This window comes from Mollisia scopiformis (assembly GCF_001500285.1).
Source record: "Mollisia scopiformis unplaced genomic scaffold LY89scaffold_14, whole genome shotgun sequence".
Classification (NCBI taxonomy): Eukaryota; Fungi; Ascomycota; class Leotiomycetes; order Helotiales; family Mollisiaceae; genus Mollisia; species Mollisia scopiformis.
Genome location: NW_017263594.1, coordinates 211932 through 236184, shown reverse-complemented (window position 1 = coordinate 236184; position 24253 = coordinate 211932). Strand labels below are relative to the sequence as shown.

Here is a 24253-nt window from a genome sequence, read left to right as displayed (position 1 = left end):
CAACTTTCAAGCTGGTTGAAAACTTGCCAAAAAGTTGTTTTATTTCTGTCGAAAACGCGGTTTGCATCAAAAGTATTGTTGTTCATGTGCCTCGATTGCAATCTGACCTTGAAACAAGAAGTACTTGTGTTCTCTTAATGTTTAGCGTCGTTGGTCTTGTACAGTCTATCAAGGCCCGCTATATAACTTACTTTTCGCACTGAAAACAATCGATCTGGAGAGGATGTTGACTTCCTGCTAGTTAGCTATAATGTAAGTAGATACATCAAGTCAAGTCAAGGCTTATCTCCACAGAAGCTATCAAGTGTAGCTACCCACAAGGACCTGCAAAGGGCCACTTCATACCCATTCTTGGGCTCCAATCAAAGTTACATAGCAAGCACAACCCTCAAAGTCAAGATACACGAACCCATGGAGCAGAATGCCACCGATTCTCAAAGTCCGACATGGTCTGATGTAAACAGACGTGCCTCTTCCATTGGCCGCCCACATCCGGTATTCTGCATGTTGTCTGGCCCAGAAAGGAACAAGTGCCATTACACGACGTTTTCTCGGCCAATTGTCGGGTTTCATGATGCCCATATCATACGATATCTACGACCACGTTTGGGGAGAAATGGGGTTTGGTGGATGCGATCTTTACTGACTTGCATGGAGAGGAGCTCCTTCGGAGAAGGGTGTTTCTTCTTCATTGGTCACTGCGTTGACGTGCATTATGAATTTCTAGTTCTCGCAAGATTGGGAGAACAATTGAGAGCATATTGATAACTGTATATGTGTGCGCTTAATCACACTGTAGCTGGGCCGTTGTGGTGAAGACAGTAGCATGGGAGTCAGGAAAGGTATGGCTGTATTGCTCCGCTGTAAATGGGACTACAGTACAGTACGCTCGTACTGCACATACGCACAACAGAAGATATGCCATGCATACTGGATCGAGCAACTTTATAGAGAGAGCGGGAAATCTATAGAAATGGAACTTCAAACACGCAAATCTCTACCTCACATTAAAGGTTCTATTGCACGAGAACTAAATTGGGCTGAAATCATTTCTTAATGTGTATTAAGTATATCAAGATCTTATGGATCTCGAAAAAAAGGGTATCCTCAAAGTGAAGACATGCTTGCTGCAAGACACAGCCTGAGCCTAGCTCCACGAACATGCGCGTACCGAAATCTGTACAGCCAAATGACCTCTCAATAACGTCCCGTAACGCCACGCCAAGTTGCACAAATGCCCCTCCATTTCTGTTTAGACATCTCTGCGTGTCTGATGCGTTGGTTCCTTGTACTTGGTCCTGAGACCATGAACCTTTCTCTGCTCTTCGTTTTTATATCTGATCCACCCGTAGTGATCAAGCCCCCCTTTCTCAACTCCAGACGCCTTGTCGTTTGAATAGCGTTTCTGTGCCTTTGACAAAGGAAATTTGCAGATTGCTCAATCTGTCTTCCAGTGGCTCGTCAATGAGTCATCCGACTCTTCTTTGCCTAGGTATAGCTCCAAGGCGTATAGTGCCATTGTTGCAGCTACGTTGATCCATCGCCAGACATTACCTCCGGCGTCTCCACCTTGCATCATCCACCACTCAGTGTTATTTCCTTCTGCGGAAGTAGTTGAGAAGTGTTGCATGAGTAAGCTGGTATAGACAGCCACGAGAATACTAGGGCTAAACCAGCTCAAGAGTCCTAGGATCTTGCCAGCTCCATCGCTATCTTCAAGGCTAGGCTCTTGAGATAGAGCTCGGGCACCAGATTCTCGGACAGCTGGTATAATTCGAGTTGCCGAGTAGAATACGAATATTCTATAAGCGAGAGAGATGATAACAGATGGTGTGATGGTCTGAAAGGCGGCATATAGGAATTGGAACCCCGAAAGAACGGCGGACGGTAATGTCGACAAGATGTATACAAGCGTGCTGTATGAAGCCATTATGATAGGCGGGAAAGGCGGAAAGTCTGGTTGAGCTGGAGGCGGTGGAGGCTCCGAAGTTGGAAGATAGTCGGTGAAGATCTGGTAGATACACAGCACCACGTATGCAAAAAGCAATGAGCTTTCGACCGGATTGCCCCGCCCACTGCCGATTCCCCACGCACAGAGAAAGACAGCACAAGTTATTGTGACTCCGATGAGAGTAGCATCGACATTGCCGATCTCTGGGAAGTTCATGATCCGCCACAGGAAGTAGACAGAGCTAGATATGATCGAGGCTGAAAGGACGAGTAATCCAATCTGTAATCTGTTAGCCTTGTAATAATTCTGGAATGGCCAACTTACCATCCACATATCACTTCTTCCACGGTTGACAAGCCATCTAGTGATCTGACCTGCAGCCTGAATCACTAACAGACTGCAAAACCCTTCTGCTAGCTGGAAAAATGGCGTTGAGTATCGTAGAAGCTTGTCCCAGGTTCCAATAGTCATCATCTCCAGTAATCCTCCACTTCCGAATATCCATTCCCGGATTGTTGAGTGTTGTGCCCTCTTTCCATCAAATGTTCTTGCGACCCAGTCGCCGCTATTGTTTGCATCCACTGCGAACCTGTTCATACTCCATATTAACAGGCCTGGGATCAGCACCCACTGTGCCATCCCGATCATCTGCACCAATGCCCATCGTACTCTCGACTTGTCTGGTGTTGCTAACCTGATCGTCGAGTAAAAGAAGTAAAAGTAGAACAGGCTGAGCGAGAACGCAAGCCCACAATCTCGTCCCCCGACATCGAAGGCTATAGGTATCGAAAGGATGATCGAGAGCAGGAAAATCGCAGAAGACAGCACCCGAAAGAACCACATCAGCGCTGTGGGCGCCGGAGCGTGCGGTGAAGCGCGCCCAGCTTAGAGATTCTGGTATTCGGCGCCTTGATCAAGCGTCCACAGAAAACGAAACGCGTCGGGAGCGTCTGCAGAGGATGGTTGCCAATATTCTCTTCGTTATATGTGCTCTCGTCGCGGTTTCGTCGTCGCCCTTCCAAAATCTGGAGCTCTTGCTCTTATCAGGCGTTTCGAGGCGCTCACTTCGTTATCGGCACGCGAAAAGTCTCGTGAAATGGACAATAGCTGTGCTACCTGAAAGCTGCCTGTTGGATGACTCTGGTTTTCTGAGAATGACTGGTGCTGGAGATGGTGGTGCAAAAGTTGCCTGACCCAAAAGCAGGCTGCACCAATGATCTCTTTGTCGCGTGCTTGGGAAAGACTGGGGTTTGATAACAAATGGCGGATCGGGCCCTGATTTTTTGAGATCGACCAGATCAAAATGCAAGCAGACCTCCAAGTCGTCGCAGGACGAAAATGTCTCTTATGATTTGGAGATCTCTACAGGACTCATTCTCCGGGCACGTTCTGGACTTTAAATTCCATCCAGGCGAGGTCAAGTAGAGGACAGCTTGCCGATGCTCTTTTTTTTCCTAAATTTATCTGAATTGTGATCGCTTCAGTGTATCTTCGAGGAAACTACTGTAGGCAATCTGCGCTAGACCGTTTTTTCTTTAGGTGCATTTCAGATTGTCCCGCCTCTTTGAATATTTACAAACCCAAACACAGCCAAAGAATATCCTCCACGTTCTTGTATGTTTCGCAACATATCCAAGATGGCAGAAACAGCAGCAAAGAGACTCAAGACCTCTCCCGTCACTATCGGCACTCATAATGGCCACTTCCATGCCGATGAAGCTCTAGCAGTCTATATGCTGCGCCTTCTTCCCACCTACCACTCCTCCCAACTCGTTCGCACTCGAGATCCAGCTCTTCTCCAGACCTGCCACACCGTTGTCGACGTAGGTGGAGAGTATGATGCATCTGCCAATCGGTATGATCACCATCAGCGCACCTTCGATACCACGTTTCCCAATCGTCCAACCAAGCTCTCGTCTGCCGGCTTAGTCTACATGCACTTTGGCAAAGCAATTATCGCACAACATCTGGGCGTCCCTGAAGAAGCGAAGGAGGTTGACATCATCTGGGGAAAGATCTACGAGAGTTTCATCGAAGCTCTGGATGCGCATGACAATGGCATTTCAGCTTATGATACGAAAGCTATCAAAGCAGCTGGGATTGAGAAGAAGTTCAGTGATGGTGGATTTTCTCTGGGAGCAATGGTATCAAGACTGAATCCAAACTGGAATGACCCTACTCCTTCGGATCCTGTCGAGGCACAGAAGGTTGAGGACGAGAAGTTCTTGGTTGCCAGCACGAGAATGGGCGAAGAGTTCTCTAGGGACTTGGACTACTACACCAGATCGTGGTTGCCAGCCAGAGATATTGTGCATGCTGCTTACGCGAAGCGATTAGAGTACGACCCGAAGGGCAGAATCTTGGTGTTTGACGGCCAATCTGTACCATGGAAGGACCATCTCTACACTTTGGAGGCTGAGGAAGGCGGTGAAGCTCAGGTTCTCTATGTTTTGTACCCAGAGAAGCCAACGCCGGATGCTAAGTGGAGAATCCAATGTGTTCCAGTCAGCAAGGACTCATTCGAGAGCAGAAAGCCGTTGCCAGAAGCTTGGAGAGGATTCCGAGATGAGAAATTGGATGAGGTTGCTGGCGTCATTGGAGGTGTCTTTGTTCATGCCGCTGGATTCATTGGTGGAAACAAGACATTTGATGGCGCAAAAGCCATGACTTTGAAGTCTCTAGACCTGTAAACTGCTAAATAGAGTTGCATTGCACGGCGTTGGGGAGGGGAAAAGTTACGGCCACACGAGTCATGATATCACTCTGCGAACATTCACAGAACGAAAAAAGCAATGAACAAATCTACACAGAAAATCCTGCATCGTGATTTTTGTACCAGCATACAGTGTGACTCGATCCTTTGACGTGATCGCCCGCCTTCAAGAAAAAAACCATGTACAATCGAAACCCTTCCCAGTGAGCCTTCAGATATCAAATCCCCGAACGCCAATCGACCGTCAATCATAATCCCAACACAATCCACAATCAATGTAGCCCTTATCCACGCGTGACAGGTCTATCTTCGGATCGGGATGCCCTCCTTAGCAGGTGGTGGGCTTGCGCTGGCATTGAGACGCTCGTCCTTGTTCTCCTTCTCATCGACCTCATCAACGCTCGTCTCTCTGTTCAAGAAGCTACTCTCCTTCACAGGACTACCGCTTTGCAGGCCAGCCGGTCCACCAGGGAGAATGTTGCCATTGCCACTACCGCCCTGGCTCGCATTGCCGACGCCGGGTGACGATAGGTGGGGGATGTTCTCGGGGAGAGGATGTTGGGAGCCAACGCTGCCAGTGTCGACCGAGCTGGCCTTGCCGGCTTTGGAGAGTGCGTAATCGCCGGAGTCGAAGTACTTGCGCTCCTTGAGGTGCTTGGCTAGGTGGTCGGACTTGGAGGGGAGCTTGCCGTAGAGGCGGAAGAGTCGCTGCTCGTCGGGAGACAGAGACTGTAGATAGTATTAGAGGTCTCGTGCTGACATTTATTTTATCAGATTATTCTGAGGGTTGTACTTACTGCGATGTCGACCTTGTTCTTCTTCATGAGGGGGTTCATGTTGGCGGTTGTGTGTTTTGTAGGGTTTGGGAGAGTCTTGCAGATTTGCGTGGATTGATGGTTCGAAGATTCTATCGAGGAATTCGAGATCAGAAATGTTGTGACTCGTTTAGCCCCGAAGTTGCGTTGTCCAGTGACGAAGTCGTCGTCAAAACAAAGAAGTTAGAAGGAACCCTGGCGATAGTAGTGCCTTATTCGCTGCTATCAAAGGGAGGGGTAGCTCGCAAATCGTAGCCCGCGATCGTCAGGGTGAGAATGTCTTTCGGATGTCTCGCGCAGTCTCGAATAGAATGTCTCGTCTGTGATGATTGAAGGCGAATCTTTTCGGAGTAGGAGCCACTGTGATATTGTCGTCCGATTTGATGAGGTGAATTTCCAAGCCCTCGGCAGTCTTTTGATAAGATGGGCGGATGGTGGCTCGCTAAAAAGTACGAGAGCAGAGGGGTCGTCTTCGTGCAGCAAAATTTATCTCTGGTGTGAAAAGTACAATAACAGCCTCTTTTCGAACTTCATAGTCTGTCTATGCTTGGTTCAATCCGTTTGGCGTTTATAGCCTGTCACTGACGTAGGTGTCACCATATGTCTGCACTTCTGTCACAAAATAAATTATGTATCATGCCGCACTGTACCTTTTAAACACAAAACTGCAAAGATTGTCCAGCAGAGATTCATCATTGGCTAAGTAGCATCACAGGGCATCAAATTCCCAGGATCGACTCCCGCATATCTTACGATTTCTCATCTCCTTGCCTGAGCCACGGAATTCGTCGAGCGTATTGCACGAGTCGGAGATTGAGCCTTTTATCCCACAGTCTCTTGGTCCAAATAGCACCAGCGTTGACTACCCCGCAACAAAACCAAAGTCTGTCAACAATTCGGACCAAGCATTCCGATTTGTCTGGTGTCAGCGAGACGTTCAGCGCTTCTATTCGACGGTTTTCTTCCCTAGATGATCCGATAGCTATCCCAGCAGCTTGGTCCTGACACCTCTTCCCGTGTCACTGTCCACTAAGATGGCGAGTAAAACTTACATCGTTGAGCATCTGGATGACGAATTAGGTCCCTGGTCTGAGTTGGAGTATGTTACTATTGCCAAAGAGTCACATGAAGCTGGTGCCAAGTTCTGCTTATCGTCGATACCTTCAACTTTGGTGTTGCCGGAGGCTCTGAAAGTTGTACCTGGTTTCACGGCAGATGGACGGAGCGTGGAGACTCTGTATGCTGAAGACAAGTCTCGTGTCTGCTTGCTTGATCCATCAGCCACGAGGGAGCTGAGTCCTCAAGATAGCGAGATCTTCGACGTGTTTCTTTTTGGTGGTATACTTGGTAAGACACGAGAATTTTCCATGTGAAAGAACTCAAGCTGACCTTGCAACAGGGGATGATCCACCGCGAGGCATGTGAAGATCACAGAACTTTGGTATAGCAAAACTAACTACGCCCAGACCGAACTTCAGAACTGAGGAAGAAGGGGTTTGAAGGTCGGCGGCTCGGGCCAAAGCAGATGACCACAGACACTGCTGTCAGAGTCACGAGGCTTGTGGTACAAGAGAAAGGTAAGGATAGACTTCATCCTTTGTCAATGTTTGTTAACAATTGATAGTCCCGCTTGATGATATCGAATACATTGATTACCCAGAGCTTCGAATTAACAAGAATGAGAGTACTGAAATGCCTTTCCGGTACGTGAAGGGCAAAGATGGACTTTCAATAATGCCAGAGGTATGTAAAAACGCCATGCTTAGCTGTGAAATGCTAAGTGCAAGTAGGGCATGATTGATTTGATCAAGAAAGACTCCGAGAAGGGATTCGGCGATTTGTTCTGAGTGCTAGAAGAGCAGGAACATGAAAACTTATGGTCAGAGCTATAGAGGTACAATTCAAGAAAGTACCTGTGTAACTAGGACAAAGCTCTAGGCAACAATGATACCCAAATAGCTCTTGATATTCGCTCCTCCTTTAGCCTTTTGAACATGTTGCAGCTTGGAAGCTTACTTACATTACCTATACGGTTCATCCGACCAAGGCATCTACATCAACTCAACAGCTTCAGCATCGATATCTCTCGGTACGATTTTCGAGGGTTCTGTTCTTATTGTATGTTGTCTTCGAGAAGGGGGGTATGAATAAGAAGTCATTGGAGTACCCGCAATCTTAACGAGTGTGAATGACATTTTTTTCACACTGAACGCAGCTGCATCAGAATCAGGAGATTGGCATATTTCCAGGAGGACCAAGACAAAAGGATGCATCTTTCGAGACTTCCAAAGACGAGTACAAGTGAGCTCAAGTCTCCTTTGAAAGAGGTCTCTAGTACAAGTACTGGAACAAACGAGGAAGAGGATGATGAAGTCCCATCGACAGCATTCGAGATCAGCAAGACTCATACAAAGTTCATCTGAATGATGCTGAAGATGTGCTCTCCATATTGATCTTGAATCTCCCCAATGTCCCACGGACATCCTCACCAAATGCGAGTCGTGCTATGTTACACATCTGACTAGTAAAACGACTTCTAAACTTCCGTCCGCATTGAGCTTTGTCATTGGTCAAAGAGTGGTCCGAGTGACGGTCGAAATCTGCTTGCTGCTCTATTTCGGCTGCCATTTTGTATTGAAGGCGATGATAATAGGGTTATGTAGTATTGTAGATGTCCATGTATGAAGGTACCTGGTGTGAATCTCTGTGTTGTTGCGCTCTGTTACCATTTTTAGACTGCCAAGGAAAGCCGACTTCGGGTAGAAACAGGGGTCCGCAATGATAGGTTGCAGATTCACAAAGAACCTATTCTCGTGAACTTCTCTGTAGATTTCTTTCAAAGAAATACATACAATTGTATTCCTTATCAATAAATTAATATCGAGAGGATCTACTTACCTTCTGTGGTCTGGAAGGAGCAGTTCCGTGCCTCGCGCTAAGAACAGAAAGAAGCAGCCTGCAGTACGCGGCACTGTGTCGCAGCTTCCGAGGCCACCTCTCACCAAGATAACGACGAACGACCAGCTACCATTTCACAGCAAAGCGACTCTTAGACTCAGAGGCTCATGTTCCGTTATTCATGAGTAGTGCGATCATAGTGTTTCTTCAATAGGGACCCGCCTCCTCGGGGATCGTTCACGATGCGGCTCTTCAATACGCCGCAGGATAGGTTACAAAGAAGTTTGGGAAGCCGGTTGCTGAAATGGACACTTTCGATATCGATGATGGCTTCGACGACTCTCGCACAGAGTCAGGCGGACTACTTCGTCCATTCGTTGCCTGGAGCACCTGCGGGACCGTTGCTGAAGATGCATGCTGGGCATATCGATCTTGGAATGCAGCACAACGAGCATTTGTTCTTTTGGCATTTTCAGAATCGACACATTGGAGATAGACAGAGAACTGTGGTAAGTTGAGTATTGAGCAGGTTGTTGTACATGATTTGACGTGTTAGATCTGGGTGAATGGTGGTCCTGGATGCAGTTCAGAAGAGTAAGACAACCCTTTCCATCTTTATTGGAACACTACTGATCCTATCCAGTGGTGCTTTGATGGAAATTGGTCCATACCGTGTTGGACCAAATGGAGTTCTCGAACTTAAGGATGGATCTTGGGATGAATTTGCAAACGTAATGTTTGTTGATAAGCAAGTTCCCCTTCTCTTAAAATCTCTCGAGACTTTCCTCTCCTCTATCGCGCATCTCGAAAACAAAATGCTAACCAAATGAACTACAGTCCCGTTGGAACCGGATACAGTTACGTTGATACAGACTCCTATGTCCACGAGCTCCCGGAAATGGCCAACCAGTTTGTCACTTTCCTCGAAAAGTGGTTCGCTCTGTTTCCAGAATACGAGCATGACGATCTATATCTTGCTGGAGAATCCTACGCCGGACAACACATTCCCTACATCGCAAAGGCTATATTAGATCGCAATAAGGCTGGGGCAGCACATCAATGGCAATTGAAAGGAATGCTCATTGGTAATGGCTGGATCTCACCAGAAGAACAATACAAAGCATATCTCTCATTCGCATATGAGAAAGGACTTGTCACGCATGGGTCTGAGTCGGCGAAGAGGATTGAAACCCAACAAGCAGTTTGCTTGAAAGCTCTGGCAGAAACTGGCGGGAAAGATAAAGTTGATATCGGCGTCTGTGAGCAGATATTACAGGATATCTTGAGAGAAACCATCACAGCAGACCAACAATGCTTCAAGTAAGTTATTCCATTCCTCTGAGCAAGCTCTTAGACTGACAATTATATTAGTATGTACGATGTAAGGTTGAAGGATTCATATCCCAGCTGTGGAATGAATTGGCCTCCGGATTTGGTCGATGTTACTCCGTATCTTCGTCGAAAGGATGTTATCGAAGCATTACATGTCTCGCCGGGAAAGCGAACAGGTTGGACTGAATGCAACGGAGCTGTTGGAAGCGCCTTCAGAGCCGCAAACTCTAAGCCTTCGATTCAACTTTTACCCGATCTCATTGCAGAAGTACCCACTGTCCTATTCTCAGGAGCAGAAGATCTCATTTGCAATCATATTGGAACAGAAGAGCTGATTAGCAACATGCAATGGAATGGAGGAAAGGGTTTTGAAGTGTCTCCGGGCACCTGGGCTCCAAGAAGATCCTGGACATTTGAAGGAAAGCCCGCAGGCTTTTGGCAAGAGGCGAGGAACTTGACATATGTCCTGTTCTATAATTCCTCCCACATGGTCCCCTTCGACTACGCAAGACGGTCACGCGACATGCTCGATCGTTTCATGGGCGTTGATATTGGTAGCATTGGTGGAACACCATCAGACAGCCGCATCGATGGTGAGAAAGGTCTTGAGACCTCTGTTGGTGGCCACCCCAATAGCACTGCTGCTGAAGAGGCCGAGGCGGCAAAACTTGAAGCTGCTAAATGGTCTGCTTATTACAAGTCGGGAGAAGTTGTCCTTGTCATCGTCATTATTGCAGCAGCAGCTTGGGGGTATTACATCTGGAAGGATCGCCGCCAAAGAAAGGGATACAGGGGCCTTTTCGGAGGCGACGCCCCTATGTCACTTGGAGGAGCCCGGGAAACTACTAGGAGCGGTATGGGCTTGGAGAGTTTTAGAAACAAGAGGGCTACCCGTGATGTGGAAGCAGCAGATTTTGATGAGAGCGAGTTAGACGAGCTGCACGTACGAACACCTACCGAAGACATGGATCGGGATCGTTACAGTGTGGGGAGCGCAAGCGATGACGAGGCTGGAGAGAAGCATGGAAACGGCCACGTAGGTGGCAAAGGAAGGCAGGGTGAGAAGAGCTAATAGCATTTACACATCGGGCGTGGCGTTTCAAGCAGTTTCAATGTACTTGAATCAAATACGAATCTGTAGCCATATGCTAGGTCCACATCACATAATCATGTCTGGGAAACTCAAATCCTCGTACTTTCTTCATTCGTGCCTATCTAAGGTATTGATTTCCTTGGTATTCATTCGCTGCAACATCTCCTCCGGAACGCCAGTATGCATAGCCTTTCACGTCCATCATTTTCCGTCCTCCCTTCAAAGGTGCAAATAATGGCCAATCTAGAATACAGTGGGATTTTTTTGCTTGATTTCTCTATTTCCACCCATATCATACCATGTATGTGCTTTAGTGTTCACTGTCTACCGCTTCTTGACGCTTGGTCTGGGCTTACATTCATCTGTTTGGATAGGGTGCATCATAACTTTGTTGGGGTATTGTGGTGTATTGCTTGCATAGCCCTTGCTCCAGTCATAACTGACAGCATAGGCGAAAATGGCTCCAGTGCGGTCGAAAGCTGTTGCTGAGATGGTTCCGCCAGTGGTAGGGTATCCCTTGAGTCTGTGCTTCGCAACTCCGTCCCAGAAGTGGAAGGTTCCGTCTGAGCCTGCGGTGCTGAAGGTGCCGTGTTGTGGGTGGTATGAGATGGCGTTGACAGAGTAGACGTTGGTCATGTTGTTTTGGGGTGGGTCTCGGTGGCATTTGAATGAGAAGTTAGAGCTACGAATCTAGTCAGTATTTCGTATTGTGATTTGAACGTGGTAGTCTTACCTAGCGTCTTTCTCTTCAACATATTGAATGGCGCATCTTCCTTCGATACTGCCGACAGCGAAACCTGTGGCATCCGTAAAGCAACTGACTACTCTAGTCTGCCACTTCAGAGGACTCTGCAAAGTCTTGTAGAACTTTGTAGGGTCGCTAAGGTTGATTACATTGATATAGCGATCTGCTGTACCAACGACCAAGAGGTTCTTCTTCACGTCAAGAGTATAGACTCTCTCCTGACACTGAACCGTAGCTGCGGCACTCTGTTGCCTCAGATCCCAGTATTTGATGGTCTTGTCCCATGAACCCGTAACAAGCATCGCATCTCCTCCTGCAACTGGTGTGAAGAATCGAGCAACGCGAATGGGTTGATCGTGTGCGGCGACTTGGGATGTTTGCTGGGTGGTCATGTCCATCACCCGCGCAGCTTTGTCTGCTCCTGCTCCTACAACCTTCTTTCCATCCTGCGAACATGTTAGTTGGAGGAGAAGATAAAACACTCGACAAACTTACAGGTGACCAGTGGCAGCTCAAAACTGGAGCTTCATGATCGAAAGCAGCTACCCCAGTGCTTCCTCCAGATTCGGCGATCTCGTAGATTCTGACCTTCTTGTCCCATGAAGCGACGGCCAGATGTTGGGTTTGTGTAGAGAAGTTGATATCAGAAACGCTGTCCTCAGGTGGGGAAGTCAAGGCGACGTCCTTGCCCAAGTCACCCAGTGTATTTGCTGTGTTCGTCGAACTCGCAGAACCAAAGAGCGTTGACATCTTGACTCAATCTGCTGCGTGCTTGCGTGGATGTAAAGAATGGCGATTGTTCCTAAGGCGCTCCAACGTTTCTTTGATTATGAAGAAAAGTACGTTGTCGCGAGAGAAAGGCAGACCTCTTTCTTTCTTCAGGCAACGGTCTTTCAAGAGTTCGAGTTCTCAAATTCAGGTCGCGAAGCCGGATCCGGCCAATCGGACCCCTGTCCAGTTTTTCACGCTAAAGAAGCGTCCCGCGCTAGCTTGCTACGAAATAATATTTTCAATTTTGCAACGACTCTTTTTTTCTTCTTCAACTCTCGCTCAAAGAATCGCATTCGAAGCACACAAACAGAGAGATCTTCCGATCTCTCAGCCAGCAATGGCTTCTTCTTGCTTTGGGAGAAAGTCCCCGGACACCCTTTCTTTGAAAGGATTGTGGAAACACGCCGCCATAGAAGCACATTGCGGCTTCTCCAGTACCAATTCCTCTTCGACTCCTCCACCCACATACCGTTTGTACTGCCTTCTTGTCGATCTCTGGACCACGGTCTTAGCTGAGGATACCATATGGATGAAGATATGAGTCCGAGCTCCTTGCGCGACGTCTATTGGGACTTGGTGAGGTGGGATTGTGGGAGGTGTTTGGACTGTTCTTGGATCGTCGAGGATGTTCTGGTCGCTGGAGGCATTTCGTCGAGAACGATAGTTATGCGATTGCCTTTCTCTTGCTGTGCAAACAGTGAGAGGGGTAACTCGATGGGGCTTATTCTTGATGCGAGAAGTTCACTTCCTTTTTCTTTTGAGTCCATAGCTTATGGAAAGCGGAGACAGTTGCTGAGGATAAGAACCCACATTCTAGGCCTGCTTTCTGAGCAGGTCCTGTTCAAGTTGGAAGCATGTTGTTTCAGAAGCTCTGTCAAAGGAGCTGGACCCCCAGCACGCACATATGTTCTCGATGATGATTACCAAAATAGAGTCAAGCACTGAAGTGTCTCCGTGTAAAAAGCGGAGCGCCTATGAATGACTATCATGCGTTATGGAAACTGAGCGAACAATCGTGCGATTCCTTTCTATTTCTTTTTGTTTGTGTTGGTCGTTGGATTTTGAGTGTCGAGTTCCTGGGTGCTGGGTCTATTTCCTTGGTAATTGAATTCAAGACCAAGCCGACTTCACAAAAGTTACGCACTGCAAACAATATTCAGTGCCTCTCAAGTTTCATCAAATACCCAGGGTGTATTGCAATTGTTAGGTGGTTGTCCAGTTCTTGGCTGCGCTGTACTCCTTGTATACGCTGCCGAGCTAACTACTTTGTCCCAAGATCGCTAGGCCATTGACACCCGCAGACAGCACGAATTAGAACATAATTCGAGCCGCCATACTGATACAGAGCGTTGCGGAGTATAGTGTGGCTCCCAGTTTACATATCTATTCAATCAAAGTCCCAAACTTCCCGGGTCACTTAGAACAAGAAAAAATCGTACCGTGTTCCCACCACCCCTTATATGATGGTTGTCTCTCGGCAGAAAATAGACTTCGAAGAAGCGTGCTTAGAGCTTTGAATAAGATTATTCCCCTGATCTTCTACCGTATACAAAAATCTGCTGCAGCCAGCTCACTGTGTTTATGTGTGGTGGGAATTTTGGCCTGATGGGGAAAATCCGGTCAAGACAGTTGAAAGATAGTGACGATCGAGAGCTGGTGACAGCTGTTAAGGTGGCCACAGACAAATCGGAAGCCAGATCTGTCCCAGCTCTCGAGACAGCTCATGGTGTGTCTGGTGTGTGCGCCGTTGGACTTGGGGAGCTGCTGAAGTAGGACATAATTCTGCAGCCAGTTTTATTCAGCTCTAGTAGAGCTCATGGGTGATCTAGAGCTGATCACGGCTCTGTGGGCCGTGGCCGTAAACAGATCTGCAGCCAGGTCTACTTCGGCTCTCTGAACAGCTCGCAGGTGATCCAAGCTCAGTTCTGTGCGGTCTGCGAGCGACATTCATCAAAACCTCAGACAGCTCAACAGTCAGCTCTACACAGCTCAAGGGTGACCTTGAGCTGATTACAGCTCTGGTAACCAGCTCTCAACCAGCCTTGCTCAGCCCTGGGGACTCTCAAGTTCTCTCCCCAGGTCTCTGGTGACATAGAGCAAACGTGTAGGCAGCTGTGAAGCAGATCTACCTCACGCCTGGCAGTGGACCTCTGGTGGTCTTGTGCGATATGCAACAAAGTGCACGCAGCTGTGAAGTGATCTACTTGACACCTGGCAAGTGATCTCCGGTGGTCTCTAGTGATCTGTGCGATATGCAACAAAAAATGCAAATAGATTTGAAGTAGATCACCATAGCACTCACAAGTGGTCTCTAGTTATTTCTGCGATATGCAACAGAACTTTGAACTGCTCTCAAGCAGATCTCCATTACCTCAAGTAGATCTTCAGTGGTCTCGGAATGCGATATGCAACAAAATTCCAGACTGCTCAACTAGTCAACTTTAGGACATCTCTGAATCATATCCAGCAACAGTGTATGAAGCTCTACCAACTCGGTCCCGCTCGCTTGTAGAATGCCTTTTAATGAGATTAAGGAGAGGTTACATCGAGAGTCGGAGCTTCGTGGACTGGGAGAGGAAATTTGGCCTGGTAGATTTGGTAAAGAGTTCTTGAATATTCTAGCTTATAAGAGGACTTATCAAAGGCGAAAGTCATTCCTAGTCGTCGGACATTTAACATGGTAGAATTTTATTGGGCGTCTCTACTATATAGGGTTCCTGACTGTTAAAGGAAGCTGGCGAGGTGGTTCATAGAGCCCGTCTAGGCTTTGGACGCAAAAGTTATCAATTGGATATGTTGTATTATGTTTATGTAGCTTGGAGCATAATGATGCAAATCTTCTACTAGCCATACAGGATGATCATATCAGTCATTTCATGCCATGAATCATGTTGCCAATCCCAAAACGCCAAAACCTGGTATCATGCAAATATGCACTCACATAAGTCCTCCCAAAACAACCTTTCCTACACCAGCCACTTCGGTCTTCACACCAGCCCTACTACTCTCCTCAAACTCCTTGACAACACCTTGTACAATAATCTTCCTCACTCTCTGGTCGGCCTTGGTGAACATCTCCGCTACCGCTGGATTACATTCCCTCGGAGAACCAACCAGACTCATAAGCTTAGTGTAACAGTCGATAAGAACGTCACACAACGTCGCAAAAGTTTCGTAAAAGTCCGGGTCGAAAGGTAACGATGGTGTTAATAAATGGGTGTATTCCTCTCCGGGAAGAAGATCAGTCTCGCTGATCGCGAACGATGTTACCGTGCCCGCGCCAGATGAGGATATGCTGCTATTCATGGACTTGGAGTCGTAATCACTGCCCATTGGTAGACCTATCTCTGCTGCTGAACTCTGCCTTCGTCCTTTATTGCTTGCGCCGGTTGCACGCTTGAACATTTGTGGAAATCGTCCTCGTGATAAGGATGAGGAGCCGTCTGGGGGATGTATCTGTTGAAAAGACTCAAATTCGGAAAGTAGGGCATTCAGTGTTTTGAGGAATTCCATTGGAGTTGAGGAATTGAGATCTAATATCGTTGGTAGTGAGAGCCCTAGTAAAAGATAATTCGTGGCTCGTCGGGCGAGTTTCCTGGAGTCGAAATATGGCATTCGTTGTAAATCGGGTTTGTTGAATAATAATGTATTGAACCAATAGACTCGTCCTTCGTGCCTGTAAGGATTATTAGCAATTGACGCCATTGAAGCTTGTATTGACAAGCCAGCATTCACTAGAAATACTTACGCCTTTCTCAAATAATCTAACGTGGATATCCTCTTCGACGAAGTCTCTTGAATATGTTGGTATGTAATGGTTTCTAATGTAGGACTCGGAGGTTGAATCGGTGCAAACGCTGGCAGTCCATTGGGACCTGTGGCTTGGTAGCCCGTTGAGGGTCTGACGAGCATATTTGCATATGGTGTTGTTGAAGTAAATGAGTCTGTTCCCGAGCCTGGGGTTCGCACCGCTTCGGCGCTGGCCACCACCTGTCTGAAACTATCCGCAGACTTTGGTTGCTCGACCTCCTGCCTACTTGGCGCTGGTCCAGGCAATGGATGCTTGTCCGTATACTGCGAGGCAGATGTTTGTATTCTTCGTTCTGGGCTGGCGACGCTCGAATTGCGAATCCGATAGGCGGCTTGTGGGGATTTTTGGGTGGAAGAGAGGGATGTTTTCCTCGAGAAGGTGGATGATCTGGACAGCGTCGTACTACTAAGCGTCGACGTAGACTCGCTGTGCGTCGAAGGAGATCCGCTGCTGGTGCTCGGTCTTGTTGGTGTCTTGCTGCTGCCCCCAAATATGCTTCCCCCTTTGAACAGACCTCCAGTCGATGGTCCATTTGAGGAGGACGCCGTAGAGCGGTGCATATTGGGCTAGCCCGTCAATCTGCCAGCAGCAGGGGCACTGTACCACTAATATTTTGGTCCCGCCAAAATTCTCAGCATCCCGCTCTCTACTTTCTCGATCCTACTTTCCCTCTGGGTTCGTGAATAATGATGCAAAAATGTGATGACAAGCAGGAAACCACATGGGCGAAGATCAAGTCGAGATCTAAAAAGAAAGAAACGTTTCTCAATTTCCACTACCGTTCAGTGCCGGACCAATGTCAGGTCGAGCGCCTCTTGAAAAGCAAAGAAAGTGACCAAATAGGCGCCAGATGCATGATTGACACTCAAACAGCCTTATTACGGTATGGAAAGTCTTGTGGAATGGAGGACAGGGTCGAAACTACGCCTTTCAGCTTCCTATATATCCATCTACACGTCGGGATCAATCATAATTCTCGCAATAACCAAGACCAACTAGGATATCCTCCTCGTCGATGTTCGAAACTTTCAGGGGTCTTTTCACCAAGCCACTCCAACTGATTCTGATACGCACATTGCCCCTGAAGATTGTGCCCTGAAGCCACCCGGGAACAACTGCGAATAAGAGACAAGATCCACCCTGCCAGTCATTTGAAGCGACTAAACTCAAAGTGGACGGCGGGGCGGCGGTGAACCCCGCGATGGTAAATATTCATCGTGCAAACTTCCTTGCTGGTGATCATCGCAACGACTTCACAATCTCACGATGACTGATACGAAGCTTGAAGAAGAGCTTCCAGCTGGAGAGCCTGCGCCTGAGGTTCTAGAGGGGAGGATTTGGGTCGATGGCTGCTGGGACTTCTTTCACCATGGTACGCTTCCCAGTTGGTCTTAATGGTTCAGATATTGATACAGCGGTACATAGGCCATGCCGGAGCAATGCTACAAGCACGGCAACTCGGAACCGAACTTTACGTTGGCATTCACTCCGACGAATCAATCCTAGAAAACAAAGGTCCTACGGTCATGACATTGGAAGAACGGTAACGGCAAAACACGCACTGTTTGGAGACAATCGCTGATTTTGGATTCAGAGTCGCTGCGGTGGATGCATGTCGATGGGTCACTCAGGCTGTACCACACGCGCCGTATGTTACCTCCTTGCCGTGGATATCACACTTTGGTTGCAAATACGTTGTGCATGGGGACGATATCACCTCAGATAGTAATGGGGAGGACTGTTATCGGTATGTGAAGGCCGCTGGGCGATTCAAAGTTGTGAAGCGGACTCCGAGCATCTCAACCACGGATCTGGTCGGTAGAATGCTACTATGTACTCGCACACACTTCATCAAATCCTTGACTCGAGTTTTGGCTGGTGAAGAAGGTTCGGGGACTGAAGCGGAGAGGAAAGCTGAAGGGCACGATTTAACAGAAAGGATGAAGATGTACGCCACGGATGAGACGGGCCTCAAGCCGGGTGCTAGCGTGTGGTTCTGGAATGCCTCAATTGAAGCTCGAGAAGACGCCACAGCCGAAGAGAAGGGTATCTTCAGCAATCTTTGCCAAGGTTTACAACCAAAACCAGGCCAGCGCGTTGTTTATGTAGATGGAGGCTTTGATTTATTCTCACCCGGCCACATCGAATTCCTTCGACAGGTTATCAAAGCTGAAGAGAAGCTGGGTGCGCATGAAGGGTGGTACAGCCAGCAAGCGATTGATGAGAGAGTTGGCAAAGGTGGGGATTATGGACCGGTCTTTGTCGTCGCTGGTGTTCATGACGATGAGGTTATCAATCACTGGAAAGGAGTCAACTATCCCATCATGAACATATACGAGCGAGGCTTATGTGTTCTACAGTGCAAGGTAAGTTTATCGTCGACGTACTTGGAAATTACTAACAAATATGCAGTACATCAACGCCGTAATATTTGGAGCACCTTTCACTCCTACCAAGGCTTACCTAACCTCTACGCCTTGGGGCACTCCAGATGCTGTCTATCACGGACCCACGAGCTTCATGCCTTTGACCTATGATCCATACACAGCTCCAAAAGCTATGGGAATCTATAAACAGATCGGCAGGCACGATTTCTCCGAAGTAAACGCTGGTTCAATCGTCCAAAGGATCATGAAGAGTCGGGACATGTATGAAGAACGACAGCGAGTAAAAGGCGTCAAGGGCATTGGTGAAGAAGCCCAAAGGAGGAGAGAGATATTAGAGGAAGAGCAGCGATTAAAGGAGAAGAAGATGACTTCATGATCAGAGGTCAATACATTCGGGTAGAGGTTACTTGAGATTTAGCGGTGCATGGATTTCGGCGTTCAACACTTCCGAGACAGATGAGTTTTCTTCCGGATTAGAGGCTTTAGATACCTATTTACGAATTTACAAACAACGGCCTGAAATCGTACAATGACACCTTACATTCCTTTGAGCTCTAGTACCAAAAGAATAGCATGTTCAACCTCTTCGACTCGCCCGACATTGTCCCATTGAAGCAAGCTCAAGTCTCATTGCACGCTAAGTGAAAGTGAGGCTATCGATAAAGACAACAACCCGCTAACCTACTTTCCTTAGCGTAGCCACACCCATAGCCTTACAAGCCTCCTGTACCATATAGATTCAAATAAGCATTTCCTGCCGTCGCCAATCCCGCCTGGCGCCAATGGGGGGCCTCTGCCCCCTACGTTCGATACTGCAGCAATGCAAAAAAACCTATTCCCCCGAATAGGTTTTTCAAAGGCACCCTTCTCCCGTACGCCCTGGTAGCGTGCGGGGTCAAGAGGGCTGCCTGGAGTTTTTGCTTCTTAGATCTAGTTTCTTGAATTTAGTTTTCTTTTTCTTCTGCACTTTTTGTGATTTTTAAGGGGAGAATATCGCTTCGGGTCATAAGCGAGTAAACAGACTTTTGATGGAAACATGCATAGAGCGGACAGGTCTCCGGTAGCAGTACGGATTTAGATGATTTGGTGGCCCCTTTCACCCATCAGTCCTCGTTCATTGCTGTAGTCCAACGCTCTGAGAAGGAACAACAAATCTTTCAGGTACCGAAATATGATGTGGCTGTTTCGGTAAGATCCCACATCATATTTCGGTAAGATCAGCCACCACCTCCTTTAATTCCAATCGAGTTCAACCCAGAAACCATTTCTGGGTGGAAATGAGGTGGCATGTGTCAGTGCGACAACCAGCGCTGAACGGCACAGGAAGCCTCATTTTATTTCCTGTATAATGCAGGTGCTTTCCATTTCTCCTTCCATTCTTTGTTCTCTATTTTCCTGACTTCGACTCGACATGGCGCATCCCGAGAACACACAAAACGGACCGGCATTCGAGGGCAGTACGGACTGGGAAAGTTTTGATTTCGGGGGTGGATTCGTGTACGTCTAGTCTACCTTTTTCTTCTCTTCTCGTCTTTTCTTTGGTGTGCGTGTCCTACAAATCGAGTAGGTGTGAGATAATCCTAGAGGTTGCTACAATGACGGCGACGTAGCCCAGGAACGCCTGGAAAGTGGCTGCGGTACATGGCTATATTAAGAATATACGGATCTGGAAATGGACATCAAGGGCACGGCATAGGAACCGCATGAAAAACACATATAAACCACATAGGAACCGCATGGAAATGGCATGGGAATGGTATGGCATGGTTATGGGTCACTGGTATGGCATGGAAATGGCATGGAAATGGCATGGAATAATGGAAATGGAATGGCATGGCTATGGGGCTTCGAGTATAGGCCAGACCAGATTGCTGTAAGTCTTCACATATTTCAATTTTGTGAGCATATACTCACTCATTCGCTATCTTAGGCTACGCATGACGGACCGAATCATCATGTAGGACATGACTTACTTGGTATGAATGGAATTTTGCCCAATGGGACCAATGGATGCCGTCGGCACCATCACCTGTACATTGCAGCAACTCGAAACACATCGTAAACATTGTCCTGTGCATACACAGTGGATGACATCTCCCTCTTTCGATGGTATGTCATCGCTATACTTCTGTTAGAACTCACTTAGCAGCAGAACGTCCCAGCAGCATCTAGAGTTGCATAATCCGGCAAGATCTCTCCGTCGACAAAGGGCAGTGCCTTGAGCGTGCGAGAGAGCCAAGCCTGCAGTGAATTATTCCGAAGAGTCGATTCTGATACAGATCTCTAGAGACGATTGGTGGAACTTTGACCCAGCAGGTAAGCCCCCAAACTACACTGAAAAGCTGGCATTCGAGAAATCATTCACTTTCTCTACATGGCACTTTCACAGGTAGAGGGAGGTTGAAGTGCTGAAATGTTACAAGATCAAATTTTTTCGCAATACTTAGAAGATGCGACACTCCTTGACCCATTTCACGAGGTGCCGCCGAATCAGTGAGTTGTGCTATGGCAGTTCTTTGAGGTATTTGTACTTTCAGAAGGACCTGGCGGACTAACAGACTTGACAGAGAGACTGGAGTACAACCAACAAATCCAGAATGCAAGAAGCAAATGGAGAAAAAGACGGCCATGGCAGAAACATCGCCCAATCAACTAAGTTGCACCTGGCCAGGTTGCCACGCGGAAACGTTCTCGAGACCTTGCGATCTGAAGTATGTGATCTCCATTCAACCAGAACACGTATCAGAATCGTGCTCAGAATCTCTAGGAAGCACAAAGATGAGCACAACAAGCCCTACCTTTGCCAGGAATCGGCTTGTGGCATTTCCTTCGCTGATAAAGCAAGACTTCGACGCCATACACTCGAGACGCATAAGACGGCAGGTTACAAATGTCCGTTTCCGGAATGTAGCAGATCGCAAAAGGCTTTTGCTCGAAAGTACAACTTGACACAGCACATCAAAAACCGCCACGAAAGTTCGAAGAGACAAGCCAGTAATCTTGAGGATCTGGTTCTTCAAACACATACCATAGTAGGTATGAATGACCATATACCGGGCTTCGAGTATGCTCAAGGAAGCACGCACGCCATGGCTGCACTGAAGAAGGAATTGCAACAACGAGAAGCAGAGAAGAAGGAGCTAGAACTGGTCCAAGCCCATGTGGAGGCCGAAGTTGAGAGGCTGAAGAAGGCACTGGACATCTTGGATGAGTGAAGACGAGCATTCGAACCCGGTCGACTGATCGCATGTTTTTGTTCTCAGCATATTGCTCGTCATATGGAAACCATTTGCATAGTCAATTTGAGAACTTTGAGGACCCCAGAACACAATATCACCATTCTTCTGGGTAATCGTGTGGATTCGCCTCGTCCTAGGTGAGACCTCTTTCACTGGGAAATGTCACATTCTTCCATGGCCGTACGGAGTTCCTGTTGTTCGGTTTAGAGTCGAAATTTCTGCTGCAGAGAGAAAAGATTGTGAATATATCTCGCCTCAGATGACGTTGAAGTATTGGATAAAACTCTGATCATTCAACCCTGAACGCGCAGTCTGATTGTTCGAAGCCAGCAACTACTGTCATTGGCTTGAATCAACGAGAGACGTTGCGGCGGGCGCGGGCACGTGCCGGGTTCCGAGCCCGAGCCTAAGCGTACGTAGCCGAAAATAGATGCGGAATGGGATTTGTTCCTCGATTCTCCTCTTCCAGCGGCTCCTCAATGTTGCGCCCTTCACTTGTCGCCCCTGATGATCTACCAAGCGTCATGATGCCGTCTCAATTGGCGATATCGGCCTGTGAACAAGCGGTGACGGACCTCTCACGTTACGTTTTCAAGCAATTGGAAACGTTGAGCATCAGATGTCTGTGAAGTGACACAGCCCTGGTGACCAGGTTCCCGACCCTTCAGTTCTTACCCCTCTATCCTTGGGTGAGCCGAGCATTGAGATGGATATCTTAGCGGCCAGCCATGATGGAGCTCGGATATCGGTGGAGTAGAAGTATCTGCAAAATTCCTTGCAGAATCTTTCTGATTGCTTGCCTCGCAAGCAGGAAATTCTTTTGGCCCCTGGCCGTTGACTGATAGCTATCTTAGCTCCCGCCCGAAACGCAGTTTTCCTCCGAGAAAAACTATGACTTAGTGTGAAATTCTTTTTGATTCAAGAACTACAAAGTGTCCTTCTCTTTTCCTTCTCTTTGTTCTTCATTCTTCATTGTATTGATTCAATATCTTTTCACGATAAAGAACTCTTTCTCTCCTGCTTCCACTCGAACATCATGGCCCCTTCTGCAATTACCCCTCCACATGGAGTTCAACAGACTTCTGAGCTTACCACTGCTGCTGTTGCTCGAAAGATTGCAGAGACGGCCCCGGAATTGATAAGCAAGTAAGTATTTCTTTATACACCAATTCACCCCATTGATACCAATTGCATATATTGAACCCTCTCACTTCAATCGCACTTTCTCAAAACGCCTCACTGACCGATTACAGTGGCGTCAAGACCGAGATGGCGCCCCGTCCTTTGGATGCTTCCAAGCTCAAATTCACCAAGACCACTAGTCCAATGTCCGTTCCTCAACCTGGAGACCCAATTATCATGACTGCTTCTCAATGCACTGATCATATGATTACTGCTGTCTGGAAAGCCTCCACAGGTTGGGCTGATCCAGAACTCCGACCTTACGGCAATCTTTCCTTGGCTCCCACCGCATCTGTTCTTCACTACGCCACTGAGTGTTTTGAGGGAATGAAGATGTACCGAGGTTTCGATGGTAAACTACGACTCTTCAGACCAGATGCCAACTGCAAGCGAATGCTCGTCTCGTCGACTCGTATCTCTTTGCCTGCTTTCGACCCAGCAGAGCTCGAGAAGCTGATCAAGGCTATGATCGCGGTAGATGGACCAAAGTGGCTCCCAAAGCCAGGAACTTTCCTGTACTTGCGACCAACAATGATTGGTTCCGGAGGAGCTCTTGGTGTCGCCACTCCCAAGGAGGCTACGTTATTCGTTATTGCCACATTCATGCCACCACTAGACGCACCAACTGGAATGAGGTTGCTTGCATCGACAAACGGAGTCCGAGCATGGCCAGGTGGGTTTGGATACGCCAAAGTCGGAGCAAACTATGGTCCAAGTTTGATGGCCAATGGAGAAGCACGAGCACGCGGTTACGATCAGGTCCTGTGGCTTCTCAACGGCACTGTCACGGAAGCTGGAGCAAGCAACTTCTTTGTCGTCTGGCGATCAAAGGAAGGAAAGGTTCAGCTGGTCACGGCTCCTCTAGACGGCAAGATCATTCTCGACGGCGTCACAAGGCGAAGCATTCTTCAATTGGCACGTGAGCGACTCACAAGCGGCCAGAGTGGTCTTGAATCCCTTGAGATTGTCGAGCGAAACTTCACCATGGATGATTTGGTTGACGCTGCGAAAGATGGTCGCATTATTGAAGCTTTTGCTGCCGGCACTGCATACTTCGTCTGCCCAGTCGCTGCCATTAACTACAAGGACGAGGATTTGGATATTCCTATGGCTCGTGGTAATAGTGGCGATTATGCTCATTTGGTCAAGAGTTGGTTGACCAACATAATGTATGGAAAAGAGGATCACGAATGGGGAGTCGTCGTGCCGGAGGTGGAAGATAAGTAAATATTTCGGATCCGTAGAAGCAGATTTTGTGTAGCATTGTAGGTGTTTTTGGAGTACATTGGAGGATAGCGTTTATCTAAAACTTTTGC

The 24253-nt window shown here is 47.7% G+C and overlaps 10 protein-coding genes across 10 annotated transcripts; 6 read left to right on the top strand and 4 right to left on the bottom strand.

The window, feature by feature from the left end:
• Positions 1-1438: 1438 nt before the first annotated feature.
• LY89DRAFT_586997 (ER membrane protein-like protein) lies at positions 1439-2794 on the bottom strand (the record flags this gene model as incomplete). Its single annotated transcript, XM_018209399.1, has 2 exons — positions 1439-2230; positions 2276-2794. The coding sequence occupies 2 exons, from the start codon at positions 2792-2794 to the stop codon at positions 1439-1441; spliced, it is 1311 nt and encodes a 436-aa protein (XP_018070031.1).
• Positions 2795-3255: 461 nt separating this feature from the next.
• On the top strand, positions 3256-4758 carry LY89DRAFT_685628 (putative UPF0160 protein C27H6.8). The gene has a single exon (XM_018215120.1). It carries the CDS (start codon positions 3589-3591, stop codon positions 4639-4641), a length of 1053 nt encoding a protein of 350 aa, XP_018070030.1. The 5' UTR covers positions 3256-3588; the 3' UTR covers positions 4642-4758.
• A 46-nt stretch (positions 4759-4804) lies between these two features.
• On the bottom strand, positions 4805-5652 carry LY89DRAFT_91814 (Endosulfine-domain-containing protein). The gene is made up of 2 exons (XM_018223516.1): positions 5462-5652; positions 4805-5393 (listed from the first exon to the last, which is right to left on the bottom strand). The coding sequence occupies exons 1-2, from the start codon at positions 5498-5500 to the stop codon at positions 4968-4970; spliced, it is 465 nt and encodes a 154-aa protein (XP_018070029.1). The 5' UTR covers positions 5501-5652; the 3' UTR covers positions 4805-4967.
• A 696-nt stretch (positions 5653-6348) lies between these two features.
• Positions 6349-7610, top strand: LY89DRAFT_92510 (DUF431-domain-containing protein). The gene is made up of 5 exons (XM_018223518.1): positions 6349-6826; positions 6879-6896; positions 6946-7056; positions 7104-7222; positions 7270-7610. Exons 1-5 carry the CDS (start codon positions 6514-6516, stop codon positions 7324-7326), a joined length of 618 nt encoding a protein of 205 aa, XP_018070028.1. The 5' UTR covers positions 6349-6513; the 3' UTR covers positions 7327-7610.
• A 681-nt stretch (positions 7611-8291) lies between these two features.
• Positions 8292-10887, top strand: LY89DRAFT_719400 (serine carboxypeptidase). Its single transcript, XM_018218493.1, has 5 exons — positions 8292-8886; positions 8934-8971; positions 9021-9125; positions 9215-9697; positions 9749-10887. The coding sequence occupies exons 1-5, from the start codon at positions 8620-8622 to the stop codon at positions 10779-10781; spliced, it is 1926 nt and encodes a 641-aa protein (XP_018070027.1). The 5' UTR covers positions 8292-8619; the 3' UTR covers positions 10782-10887.
• A 10-nt stretch (positions 10888-10897) lies between these two features.
• LY89DRAFT_618178 (WD40 repeat-like protein) lies at positions 10898-12439 on the bottom strand. Its single transcript, XM_018210831.1, has 3 exons — positions 12043-12439; positions 11536-11993; positions 10898-11484 (listed from the first exon to the last, which is right to left on the bottom strand). Exons 1-3 carry the CDS (start codon positions 12295-12297, stop codon positions 11127-11129), a joined length of 1071 nt encoding a protein of 356 aa, XP_018070026.1. The 5' UTR covers positions 12298-12439; the 3' UTR covers positions 10898-11126.
• A 2663-nt stretch (positions 12440-15102) lies between these two features.
• LY89DRAFT_685619 (uncharacterized protein) lies at positions 15103-17014 on the bottom strand. The gene is made up of 2 exons (XM_018215119.1): positions 16067-17014; positions 15103-15994 (listed from the first exon to the last, which is right to left on the bottom strand). Exons 1-2 carry the CDS (start codon positions 16687-16689, stop codon positions 15256-15258), a joined length of 1362 nt encoding a protein of 453 aa, XP_018070025.1. The 5' UTR covers positions 16690-17014; the 3' UTR covers positions 15103-15255.
• Positions 17015-17395: 381 nt separating this feature from the next.
• LY89DRAFT_587488 (phosphoethanolamine cytidylyltransferase-like protein) lies at positions 17396-18892 on the top strand (the record flags this gene model as incomplete). The annotated part of the gene is made up of 4 exons (XM_018209433.1): positions 17396-17501; positions 17555-17672; positions 17724-18495; positions 18542-18892. 4 exons carry the CDS (start codon positions 17396-17398, stop codon positions 18890-18892), a joined length of 1347 nt encoding a protein of 448 aa, XP_018070024.1.
• A 1026-nt stretch (positions 18893-19918) lies between these two features.
• LY89DRAFT_782950 (uncharacterized protein) lies at positions 19919-22074 on the top strand. Its single transcript, XM_018222630.1, has 6 exons — positions 19919-20389; positions 20447-20574; positions 20804-20832; positions 20940-21009; positions 21084-21227; positions 21284-22074. Exons 1-6 carry the CDS (start codon positions 20264-20266, stop codon positions 21729-21731), a joined length of 945 nt encoding a protein of 314 aa, XP_018070023.1. The 5' UTR covers positions 19919-20263; the 3' UTR covers positions 21732-22074.
• Positions 22075-22791: 717 nt separating this feature from the next.
• LY89DRAFT_587773 (putative branched-chain-amino-acid aminotransferase) lies at positions 22792-24164 on the top strand (the record flags this gene model as incomplete). Its single annotated transcript, XM_018209447.1, has 2 exons — positions 22792-22901; positions 23009-24164. The coding sequence occupies 2 exons, from the start codon at positions 22792-22794 to the stop codon at positions 24162-24164; spliced, it is 1266 nt and encodes a 421-aa protein (XP_018070022.1).
• Between the last annotated feature and the right edge of the window lie 89 nt (positions 24165-24253).